Source organism: Pseudomyrmex gracilis, unplaced genomic scaffold (assembly GCF_002006095.1).
Source record: "Pseudomyrmex gracilis isolate BER0280 unplaced genomic scaffold, ASM200609v1 scaffold_80, whole genome shotgun sequence".
NCBI classification, from domain to species: domain Eukaryota; kingdom Metazoa; phylum Arthropoda; class Insecta; order Hymenoptera; family Formicidae; genus Pseudomyrmex; species Pseudomyrmex gracilis.
The window spans coordinates 196,835-208,600 of NW_018020664.1; the positions used below are offsets into that span (position 1 = coordinate 196,835).

Sequence of the window (11,766 nt, forward strand, 5' to 3'; positions counted from 1 at the left end):
CGCATCCAGATCGCACACACTTGTGCGATGTTAACGTCGTGGACGTTACATGACGCGACGAGACGCGTGGGATGCGCCTATGCGTATCGACTACAAGACCGGAACTTGTTCTCCAAAGACAGCACAATGCGGCAATGACAAAGCGATTGACGAAGGGATCTTATATTGTTCTGGAATAAAAAAAAACTATAAAAATAGAAAAAAAAAAATCGAAGACACTTCACTCGTGTCAACTTTTATGCTCTAGTATCGCGAATGGTGAAAATAAATACAATTAGTTGTTCGCAATTATTTGAAACAGATCGTGTGCGAGAGACAGAAAAACCAACGCAAGTGAAATAGTTGAAATAATTGTGATTCTTCAATGTTTTTCTGTAAAATTGTGAGTAGACTGATGTACGAATTTTCTTTTTTGTCTCGTCTCACGCAGATTTGAAATCAATCTCGCACTTTTACGGTTGGCAACGTCTCGGTGGATTGTCAACGTCGGGAAGAGGATTGCAGGGGTTGTTTTCACTACTGTCGCGCCTCAAGCGGAGGGTGCGGGAAACACAACGACCCTCTTTTTCTCACGAGAGAGGACAGTGCGGTCCGATACGCGACGCCGGCTGAACCGTTGGCACTTGTCCGCGTCCGTCGAACGTCCGTTCTCGGAACGCGGTTGTGCAGGAAAGAATGAATGAAAATGTGTGCGATGCCGTTACACGATGCGTGTTAAATGCGCATCTCAATAAAAACAGTCAGCACGACTCCTCGTTGAACGGTTCGTGAGCGTAAATTCGTTTATAAAAACACGCACGATAAGATTTTGTTAAGTTTTTGTAAAAGAACAAAAATGAAAATATGTTTTATCAATACCAGTGGGGAGAAGAGCTGCAATTTGATCGGGGTGTTCCGGACGTGACAGTGATGGAAGTTCGATTTGTCGTTTGTTTCGAGCGAGCGGAGGAAAGCTCGAAATTATTAAGATCCGCAGGATCATTTGCGTGATCTGATTCTCGATTTTCCGAAATTTTTTTTTTTTTTTTTATGCAAAAGCGGAAAATTAAATTTCACAGTCGTTTCAATTGACAATGGAAAGAATTTGACGAGGTTGTTTTGTTTTGTTTTTTTTTTTTAATCTACATTTCGAAAGCTACACACTCGCGCATAGAGGTTGCGTAAAGGGAGATGTATTGCGCAGATATTGCGAACGTAAATTTTACTTACTTAATATTATTAATTAATATCTTCTATTCTTTTAGTTGGTAAATACGTATAATAATAATTTTAGTCGATTGATATATAATAATAATAATAATAATAATAATAATAATAATAATAATAATAATAATAATAATAATATATATAATCTGTACATATTTATTGCAAAAACAGTATTTAATAAAAAAAACTTGCTCTAGTTTAAATAACCACATTTATGTGATTCTATTAATTCAAAAATATAAATGCATACATATATATGTTACATTTATAAAATAATATTTAAATCTACATTTTATATGTAAATACATATTGTTACTACTAGTTACAGCTATACATGTTTGAACCACCATTGGTCTTCGTAACGTCACATAATAATTCACGAGACAGCTCACGCAATAAATTCTTTTACATCAAGAAAGAACGATCGTGATGAGAAATTTTGTTGCGTGAAATCTCATTTTTATATACATATAATATATATATATAAATATAAATATATATATACATATATATATATCGGAGTCTGTGTGCGCAAGAGATATCCTTATATAATGAAAAAAACTTCAAAAGCTGCAAACGTGAGATTATTCCCGGTGGAAACACATAAGAAAGGATTTTACCTTCTTTTGTTGGTTACGCGCGTATCCCTCATTTTTTTCTACTTAGAAAAGAAATTCTTATTTCTTTTTTTCTGAGAGAGAAAGTAAGAAATATGACTTTTATATATAATGTGCTCCCGAATACTACATATCATATATATATATATACATTTAATTCAGTCTAGATTAAAAAAAAGAAAAAAAGAAAACACGGAGAAAAAATTTTGCAAGATGTTTTCAAAATTATATATATTTGATTAAACTTGACGAAAAAGCATATTCAAACTTCATCGTCGAAAACGTGAAGTCTTGTAAACACGAGAATCCAGAAACTTTCCTCCTCTTCTCTTCGTTCCACTGTGAAAACATTTTAAGTTTCGTTACGATAGATATGCGAAAACGAGTACGTCTTAATAAACATCATTACGTTCGTGGAAATACGCAGAAGTGAAATCGTTTTGTCCGCTCGTTACGAGCAATTTTCCTTTCTGTTGTAGAACCGTAATAAATATAATATTGACTTCGACAATATTGTCACGCACACACATTCTTTTTTTTTTTGTTCCATCTCATATTTCGTAAAAATAACACAACAAAAAAAAAAAAAAGAAAAAACAACACGTACATCTGCATTTCACTGTTAATTGGCAATATTTGCAATTTTAATCACCATTCTCCGTCCGAGTTCGATCGAAAAAGCAAATCGAGGTTTGTTATTTGTAAAAACTACACCACGTTGACTAATCGAAGTGGGGAAATGTTCGTTCAATATTTATCGTACAACTCCGCTCCGCTGTAACGAGACTCCGGTTTCAATTTGCAATCGTAGTTGAATATTGTGTGTTTGCTCGAGCAAAAGTCAGAGAGAGAAGGTATCGCGGGTGCTTTGGGGAAACACAATGAGGAAATTTTCTTTTCTTCTCCGTCATTCGTAATATTTCTGCGCCACCGACGAGAATTCTGAGAGAAGTTATTAACCTCTTTTTGCTCTTAATGCGCTGCCACTATGTCGCCATTCCAACCCTCCCCGCGAGAACGTAGTAATTAAAGACCGCCGTGAGCAAGTAAGTGGCATCTCGAGAATCCGTTCTGCTGTTTTATTATGTCGACTATTGATACGCGGCGGCGGCGGCGCAATTGCTATAACTGCCGTGAATACATTCGTTTGCTGCCTTTTGCAATGTCGTGAAATAAATTAGAAACTTTGCGAGCATTTGTGCGGCTTCTTTTTAAAAGCGACTTTGTGCGCGCGGTAAAGCAATTTCAACATAATCTTCGAATTATACGTGCAATTATGGTTAGCTATTGGCTGGATGGTATTATACCACGGGGGTTTGCCCGCAAAGTAAATCCTCTTACCGGCGTCGCTTGAAACGCCGTAACTCCTGCAACGTTTAGGTATTTTGAAAGTTACAGCAATCTCTCCGCATATATTAATATTTCTCATCCGTCTCGTGTGACTAACATTAGCGGGGATATCGTGTGTGTTTGCGAGTAAAGATTAGACGTGTTAATCTTTAATCGCGCTCGAGTTGATTGGAACGTTCCGGGACTCTGAAATTTTCGATGAAAATCCGGACGATATTATTGCGTTGAAATTCCGTTGATGAGATACACATCGGATGGTAATGCGGGTAGATAAATTTTGTCGAGGCAAATCTTATTTACCTCGTTTTCTCTCTCTCTCTCTCTCTCTCTCTCTCTCTCTCTCTCTCTCTCTCTCTCCGTTTAAATCGAACTTAAAAGGCTCGGCGTAATCCAAACTCGAAAGTATTATAACTTTAAAATTGTAATCTATAACTTTAAAATTGTAATCTTCTCAACTCGCCTCTTAAAATTCTTTTCCTAAATCAATCTTATCGTTGCGACGCAAATTTGTTACCTTCTTAAAATTTATATAAATCTTGACGTAACTTAATTTTAAAAGTTGTAAACGTTGGAGAATTAAAACGCTCAAATATTTGTTTTAACAAACTAACGTAAACAAACGAATTGTGAATTATATTATAAGAAAATGTTTCGATGTTCGATAATCTAAGAAAGAGAAGAATAAAAGCCCGCGAGAGAGCAGAAAGTTTAGAAAAAACTTTTTTCCTTCTTTACTTCGACAGTGAAACACCATCAACGCGCCCGTCATCATGCTGAATGTAATGGCAGCGATGTCAACGAGTCTACCACGGCCGGAGTTCATATCTTCATCGACCATCGTCAACAATACCATCACCGCCACCAGCACAATAACCGCAACGATTGCGAACGTGACGTCGTCGGCGGAAAACCCGACGGTGGAGAACCTCCCTGAGACCGCAAATGTGCTGGTGGTGTTGATCAAAGGCATCATTATGTGTAGCATTATTATCACGGCGATTTTGGGCAATATGCTGGTGATCGCCAGCGTGAGAAGACATCGTAGACTTCGTGTGGTGACTAATTGTTACGTTGTCAGTTTGGCGGCGGCCGATTTGTTGGTTGCGATATGCGCGATGACCTTCAACGCTTCGGTGGAGCTCTCCGGGGGCAGGTGGCTCTTCGGGGCGGTTATGTGCAATCTGTGGAACTCCCTGGACGTATACTTCAGCACCGCCAGCATTCTCCATCTTTGTTGCATCAGCGTCGACAGATATTACGCCATAGTGAGTCCCTTGGAGTACCAGGTGATCATGAAACAAAGCACCGTGGGATGTATGTTGGGCGGCGCTTGGATCCTGCCGGCGTTGATAAGTTTCATCCCCATCTTTATGGGATGGTACACGACGAAGGAGCACTTGGACTACATGGCGAAGCATCCCGAGGTAAAACATTCAATATCATGTATCATGATGTTTATATTTCTCTATTGTAAAATTACATTATGTATTGCATTTTGTACAAAAATTTCTAATGTCTTAATTATTTAGAAATAACGTATGAAAAAAGAATAGATGTTAAATCAGTATCAAGAAAAATAAACCACACACACACACACACACACCCACACAAAAGTAACAAGAAGTAAAAAGTGAACTTAAATAATAAGTGAAATAATTAAGTAAAAATTTAAAATTAAATTTTATTTATTAACATGAAAATTAATTTCCACATTTTCATGTAGGCATTGAAAATGACCTAAAAAGTTGGTCAAAAGCTCCCACATTAAGTTATTCTAAAAGAAAATTTACTTTTTAATTTGCGTCCACCCACCATACCCGGATCCTCTACTTGGTTTATTTTTTCTGATATTAATTTAACATCTATCCTCTTCGTACGCTATTTCTGAATAAGTAAAATATCAGAAGAGAACCTTCCAATATACGAAATGTAATTTTAAAATATCAAAGAGATATATAAATATGTAATTTTTAATCTTGAAATCTCTCTCTTGGGATTTCAGAGTTGCGAGTTTCGAGTGAATCTGCCGTACGCGCTCATCAGTTCCTGCGTATCTTTTTGGATTCCGGGCTTGGTGATGATCATCATGTACTTCAAGATCTACAAGGAGGCGATAAGGCAAAGAAAAGCGCTTAGTCGCACGTCCAGCAACATCGTTCTAAACAGCGTGCATCATCATCGCGCGTCCACGCGACATCATCATCATCAGCAGATGCTGCTGCAGGCCGCCGCCGATTCTGGTGAGCTAGCCCTTCACACAGCACATTTCACGGTGCCGACGGAGCTCCACGCCGTTAACGGTGAGTGGAACTCCGTTCATGTGCGATTGTATTTGAGCGTGTTGCGAAACACGCTAAATAGAAAATACATTTCCACTAACTAATAATTATGCGGAATTAAAAAAAAATCTTGTTACGCTAAATTAAAACAATCTTGTTAACGCTCGAATAACTGATGTCGTGCGCGATCTCGTAAAATCACTCATAAAACACTTTAATATAAGAAAGAAAAATTTAATATAAGAAATTTTGTACAATATTTTTTGTTCTATATTTTTTTTTTCACAGAAAATAAAAAAGAGAGAATATATGTGTATTGCATAAAAAAAAAAAGTAAATTAAATTTTTGACAATAAATTCAATATCGTGTTTCTCGCGCAAAATACATAAAAAGCGTTTAACGTCTCTTTAAAATCGAAATTCGGTAACCATTTTTTCGTACTTTCAACGAAGTAAATTACGAATTGCGTTCGCGTCGTGTTTTGCGCTATTATGTGATCGGATAAATCTGGAACACACACACACGTGATATTCTCATATAATATGATATATTATCTTCATCGTGTGCGACCATGTGACGACGTATCGTCGTCACACACATATATTCTCGCGAAAGTGGTAACTTCTGCTTGTTCGCGCGAAACGTTCTTATCTCGTTAAGCCATTATGCGGAGAACCCGTGAAAGTGATCCCTTCCCTTTTAGCGCTATTTATGACAGACACACACGAGAGCGAACGGAATTCGCGGTTTCCATTGTACGAGGCTCTTACAATTCTTCAGGAAAATGCGCCTCGTCACTCTCTTACGTGTGTAGGCTCTTGCTCTAACGATATTCTCCGAGCGCGATTGTGACAATACTCGACAAAATTCTCGTCGAGTTTACTCAGGCGTCGCTTGTGTGTGCATTTACTACTCACTATCCCCAACTATTACCACCCGATCGAAGCGCGGGAGAACGGCGATGCAAGCAACGGCGCGAGGTTAAGGGCGCTCGTGCATCAGCGGCTCGCGAGCAGATTGCATGCTTGTAAAAAGCAGTAGTTTAGATAGAATCTTGAAAAGGCAATGGCAGCAAGGTCCATCGTGTATAAACGACGCGTGCAATGAGCCCCCGACAATCGTGACCAAGACCTAGACCGTGCGGCTTCTCTTTCCCCCTCTCTTAATTCTTTTTTTTTTTTTTTTTGTTTCACTTTGAAACAAAAACTCTCGTCTTGAAACACGGATTTAAAAATAATTTTTTTGATTATTTCTCGTTTCGTTTTTTTCTTTTTCACTGGCTGACGAATCAGCTAGTTGTGTCTTTTGATCATGTTGCAATGTGTTTTGTTTTTGTTTTTTTTTTTTTAACTGAGACCACAAATAGCGTAAAATTACAGACGAAATAGATTATTGGGCGAAGATATTTTTAAACTATTATGAAGGAAGATATTTTGTTCGCGAAGGGAATATGAAATCTCAGATTTCTTCATTTCACGTATGTATATAAAAAGCACGCGGAAAAATACTTCCAGCTGTTACTCAATAATGGATTTGTCACGGATTTTATATTATATAAATCACATTTGAACGTGTCGCAGCGAGTTTTTCGCGGCGAACAGGCATAGGTTTTTGTGTGTGTGTGTCGCTCGACGCGTGACAAACGATGTGAAACATCGGTCGGTACGGAACTTCCAATTTTCCAGCAGCTAGCCAGAAACTTGGCATGATACAAGTGTCGGAGAGAATTCTCTCCCAAGTAAGCGTTAGTTGCACGTATATCGACGAGAAAATCGCGCATGTGTGCAGGACAACACGAAAATTGGCGGAAGAGTGAGGGAAAAAGAGAAAACGAAAATACAATGGCTTCAACGGAGTTTTCTTCTTTTTTTTTTTTTTTTTTTAACGAGAAATATTTTCAATACAAATTTCAATAAAACTACATAAAATAAAATAAAACATCCGCCGCACGGCAATTTAGATAACAAAAATAAAAATAAAAAAAAGAAAAACCGCTCTGGAATATTTAGAAATGTTTTTTTTTTGTTTACATATTATATTCCGTTGCGTCTCTCGTTATTTTTCGGCGATTTTGTGCACTTAGTCATTTTTTTTTCGCACATAACAGATTTTCCGCCGAATAACAAATGGGAGAGTACAGTCGAAGTAAACGCAATATAAAGTTCTTCTATTTCGGTGGTCTTTGTTCGTTTTCTGAGAATGTGAAGGAAAAAAAAGAGTAAATTTCTTTGGTCACAATCGCCTCCAATGTTTATTCCATCGAAAGAAAGTCAAGCGGGATTGAGAGGCAGAAAAAAAAAATAGCGAAAGTTTTGTTAAGAATGTAGGAAAATATTGTTTTACTAATTTTTTGTGATATAATATAATCTTCTCTCTCTCTCTCTCTCTTTCTCTCTAATATATTAATTTTAGTATAAATACATGTTACATGTAAGATATATATAGTACACTCCAAAGTTGAAATAAGAAGAGAGAGAAAATAACAGGAGGGAAAGATAGTTTGTTCTCGCGGCCATTAAGTGTCAAGTTCAATCGTCGAGTCGCCGTTGATCGGTTTGTTTGCCAGCGCAGTTGGCCAAGAAGAAAACTTGCAAAAATTGGCTAATGCGACCTTACCCAACCTTAACCTTGACCGCAAAGGCTTTCGTTTCGCTTTCGGCGAACAGCAAATCCACTGTGTCGTGCGAATCGTCGTCGGTCTAATACCTACGCTCAGAATTTGTCTCAGCGAGGCGTTCGTTTTGTTTATTTTGGAACAGGATAAAAATAAAAACCAAAAAAAACACTTCAAATTATTAAATCCAAAATATTTAAAAATGATTAAATGATTAATTTATTCGCTAATCCACACTTTGAGAAGCGACGAAAACCCAAGTCCAATTTTATACTTCAAAATCGTTCGATTTATTTATTGCGTTATTTTAAAATATGATGGCATAGTTAACAGTTTTGTATTTAGCTTTCATTGTAAGCTGAGTCCTATTGTTACGCGCTCTTTATCGTTCGAAAGCTAATTATAATCGGCCTTTGTTAAGCATGTAACCGGGAAAATCTCCGCAACGCGGCGTGTACAGAGAATTTGCATATTCGCAGTACAAACAAAATTCATCTAAGCGCGCGCGTGTGCGCGTTACCGATTACGCGTGTCCGATTAATCGATCTTTTTTTTTAGGAAAGAGGACGGGGAGAAAGTGCGATAAGCTCGTTTACAAATAACGTAAATTTAAAAATTTATCGGATTTGGGAAAATAAATAAATGAATGAAAATATATATATATATATATATATATGTGAAATAACTGCGTATATATATATATTTCCGTTTCGAGAGATTATTCGCGCGACGCGTTTTCAACCTTTGCAAAAAAAATCATAATAATTTCAACAACCATACTGTACTCGATAAATAAAGTAGCGAATTAAGTATCGTTGTTTTGTTATTATTGCGCGATATCCCGTAGATTTCATAATTGCTTATTTGCGTCCGTTTGAAACTCGCAATTATTTTCGCATGCAATCATCATTACAAACATCGCGCGCGCGATCATTAAATAAATCTCGAGTGTAATCAGTATTACAAATATCTCACAGTTCGAATTACGGTCGTTATTAAATGCCGAAGGGGACATTTAGAGAGATAACCCGAATGGGATGAATGTGTGCGTATCCCAAAAGATTTCGCGAAAATGGAAATCTTAAATCAGAGATGTGTATCGAGATCTCTCTCTCTCTCTCTCTCTCTCTCTCTCTCTTTCTCTTTTTCGGTCGACTCGCGATGAGACTTCCGATAAAAATAGGTCGACGTACTGGATCTTTTTCCCACGTAATCTTTGCGACGTTCTCGTTCCCATTTACTATCAATTCGGAGACTTTTTCTCTTCATGCGTCAGCGAATAGGCTTTGTCCCGATGGCGTGTGCTCGGCTTTCTACGGAGGAGGGTATAAATTGCCGGATCCGAGATACGATCCTCGAATCGAATCGAAAGGACCTAGTTCTGGGTCGGCGGTGTGGAAGACAGGGCGGAAGTAAACCAAAATGAAATAGCTCCGCGGTGGTAGATATTTACCTTGCCGTAGAAATTGTTGATTGTCAATTACATGTCAGATCGTGATCGGGTGATCTGATCGAGAGAGAGAAAGAGAGAGAGAGAGAGGGGGAGAGAGAGAGAGAGAACTCGAGTAAACTGATAAATACCAGAATATTATAATGCGATTGTGTAACGCGATGGATAAATCGGTATTAATTTAGTTTAGTGTCTGCATTATATCAAATTAATCTATATTTAATCTATATAATTAACAACGTATATCCCCGCGCGTCCGCATGAGAGACAAACTCGGTATGCGGTATTGTGTGCGAACTATAAATAAGAATCGGATTTATAATGCGCGGACAGAAATAAATCTTTATTTTCAGTCGCTGTGTTACGGGGTGGAGTTAGTAGAGTTCGGTGAATTACCCAGTGCTATCGATTGAAAACACCGCGCTCACATACGACACACAATGCACGAGAGAAGCTCGATATCGTTATACACGATATATAGTATGTTATCTAAATATTTATCCGAATGTGTTATCTAAATATTTTTCCGTACTCTTCCGTCGATGAAAAACATCAATGGTTGGTTGGAAGTTACGCGTCCGAGATTGTTTATACTTGTGTTTTACGAATGTATTAATAAACCCCCGTGGGGGATGGGTTTTGAAAGTACAGCTGCCACACGTAGATTTATTTACACGCGCATACATGTACGTACATTTGATGCACGAAATCAAAAAGAATACTTTTATTTTATTGCTCGCGGATAAGGGCTAGATAGATCTTATCCTTTTAAAGCGCGAAGATGTTTCAAGGTCTGGCAACCAAAAATAGCAGTATTACAATAACTTCTCTAGCTACTTTGCTTGATGTGCGCGATAGGAAAGTCAATAAACACATTATTAATACATATCATAAACTGAGACCTCCTCGGCTCTACGGCGGTGCGATTACCTGTGCACGTTAAGTTTGTCACTTCCGAACGATGTTTTTCACGATATGTACATACGTATTTACATAGCGGTCATTTAATTTTTATTTTATTATCGTAAATACAAGTTCTTCTCGATTTTCTTCCGCGCTTTCGGGAGCGCGCGCGTAGCAATTTGTTTTAAAATAATAAACATATAAAAATACACACAGAGTTGCGCGAATTGCGCAAATATTATGTATTAAAACAATGTTTTATTCATTACACTCTATATACGTGTGCGCGCGATTTGGAACCCTGATAAAACACGATGGGAGGGAAAACAGGGATTATTACGAGCTGGGTCCTCGCGCAGAGAGAGGTCTGTTTCAGTACCAATCCCGAAGATACACAGACGAGAGAGGAGACGATTGGCCGACGTCCAAACTCGACTCGTGCGCCGATCTATATTTTGCGATACGCAATTTTTTTTTCAAGAGGTCGCGAAATACAAAAGTGTGTATGTGTGTGTGTGTGAATATGTGTGTCAATATAGGGAACTTTCCGTACACGCAGTTTGAGATAAACGCGAAATTAGGTCGTCCGGGAGAGGAAGCCAGGCAAGAGTTAAGAGCAAGTCGTATAACACATCGCTTCTTCGTTGCGATATCCTCTCGGAAAACTGGGACGTGATGAGTGGCTTAGAAAGTTTAATATTTGGTCTCGCGGACTTATACTCTAGACTAAATTCGCGGCCGCGTAAAAGATAGGTGTTGCACAATATTCTTGGATTTTATTTTTATTTTCTTCAATGTAAAAATGTTTCGCGCTTTTCAGCGCCTGTAACAACCTCGATAATACGGAGCCGATAATACGGAGAGAACGCGGAACATTTTTGCGCAAGGAGGAAGCGCGCATATGGAAATTCGCGCGCCGAGTCGCATTGGAAACTACTTCTCGAAGTAGATAAAGTCATTTCAGCGTGTGTGTGTGTGTGTGTGTGCGCGCACACACAAATATATGCTTGCGCGGGAATTCACTGTTCTCGCCACGGGGACATCTCTCCGCTTGCTTTCTGCTTTCTCTATCGATTCACTAAGCGGTCCGTAAGGAAGAAGCGGCCTTAAGAGCGCACGCTCAATGGCGCTAACCTATTTACCTATGTAGACCCGCGCCGGGACACCTCGGGTGACTCATTTCCATCGATCCGCCGACATCCGCTCGTTGTGCAACTTCCGCTTCTCTCTCTCTTTCTCTCTGTCTCGCTTTCTCTCTCTCTCTCTCTCCCTTTCTCTCTCTCTCTCTCCCTTTCTCTCTCTTTCTCTCTCTCTCTCTTTCTCTCTCTCTCTCTCTCTCTCTCTCT

At 38.5% G+C, this 11,766-nt stretch overlaps 1 protein-coding gene across 2 annotated transcripts in view; it reads left to right on the forward strand.

Annotated features, from left to right (window-relative positions):
* The first annotated feature begins 610 nt into the window (after nucleotides 1-610).
* Nucleotides 611-11,766, forward strand: part of LOC109855055 (octopamine receptor beta-3R-like) — a 22,697-nt gene continuing 11,541 nt past the window's right edge. The window contains exons 1-3 of one of the 2 annotated variants that reach the window (XM_020428864.1): nucleotides 611-763; nucleotides 3,917-4,597; nucleotides 5,176-5,473. In XM_020428864.1, the coding sequence (XP_020284453.1) occupies nucleotides 3,944-4,597; nucleotides 5,176-5,473 (952 nt within the window). In that variant the 5' untranslated portion in view covers nucleotides 611-763; nucleotides 3,917-3,943. The remainder of the gene's footprint in view (nucleotides 764-3,916; nucleotides 4,598-5,175; nucleotides 5,474-11,766) is intronic. The other variant, XM_020428869.1, reaches the window with a different exon arrangement.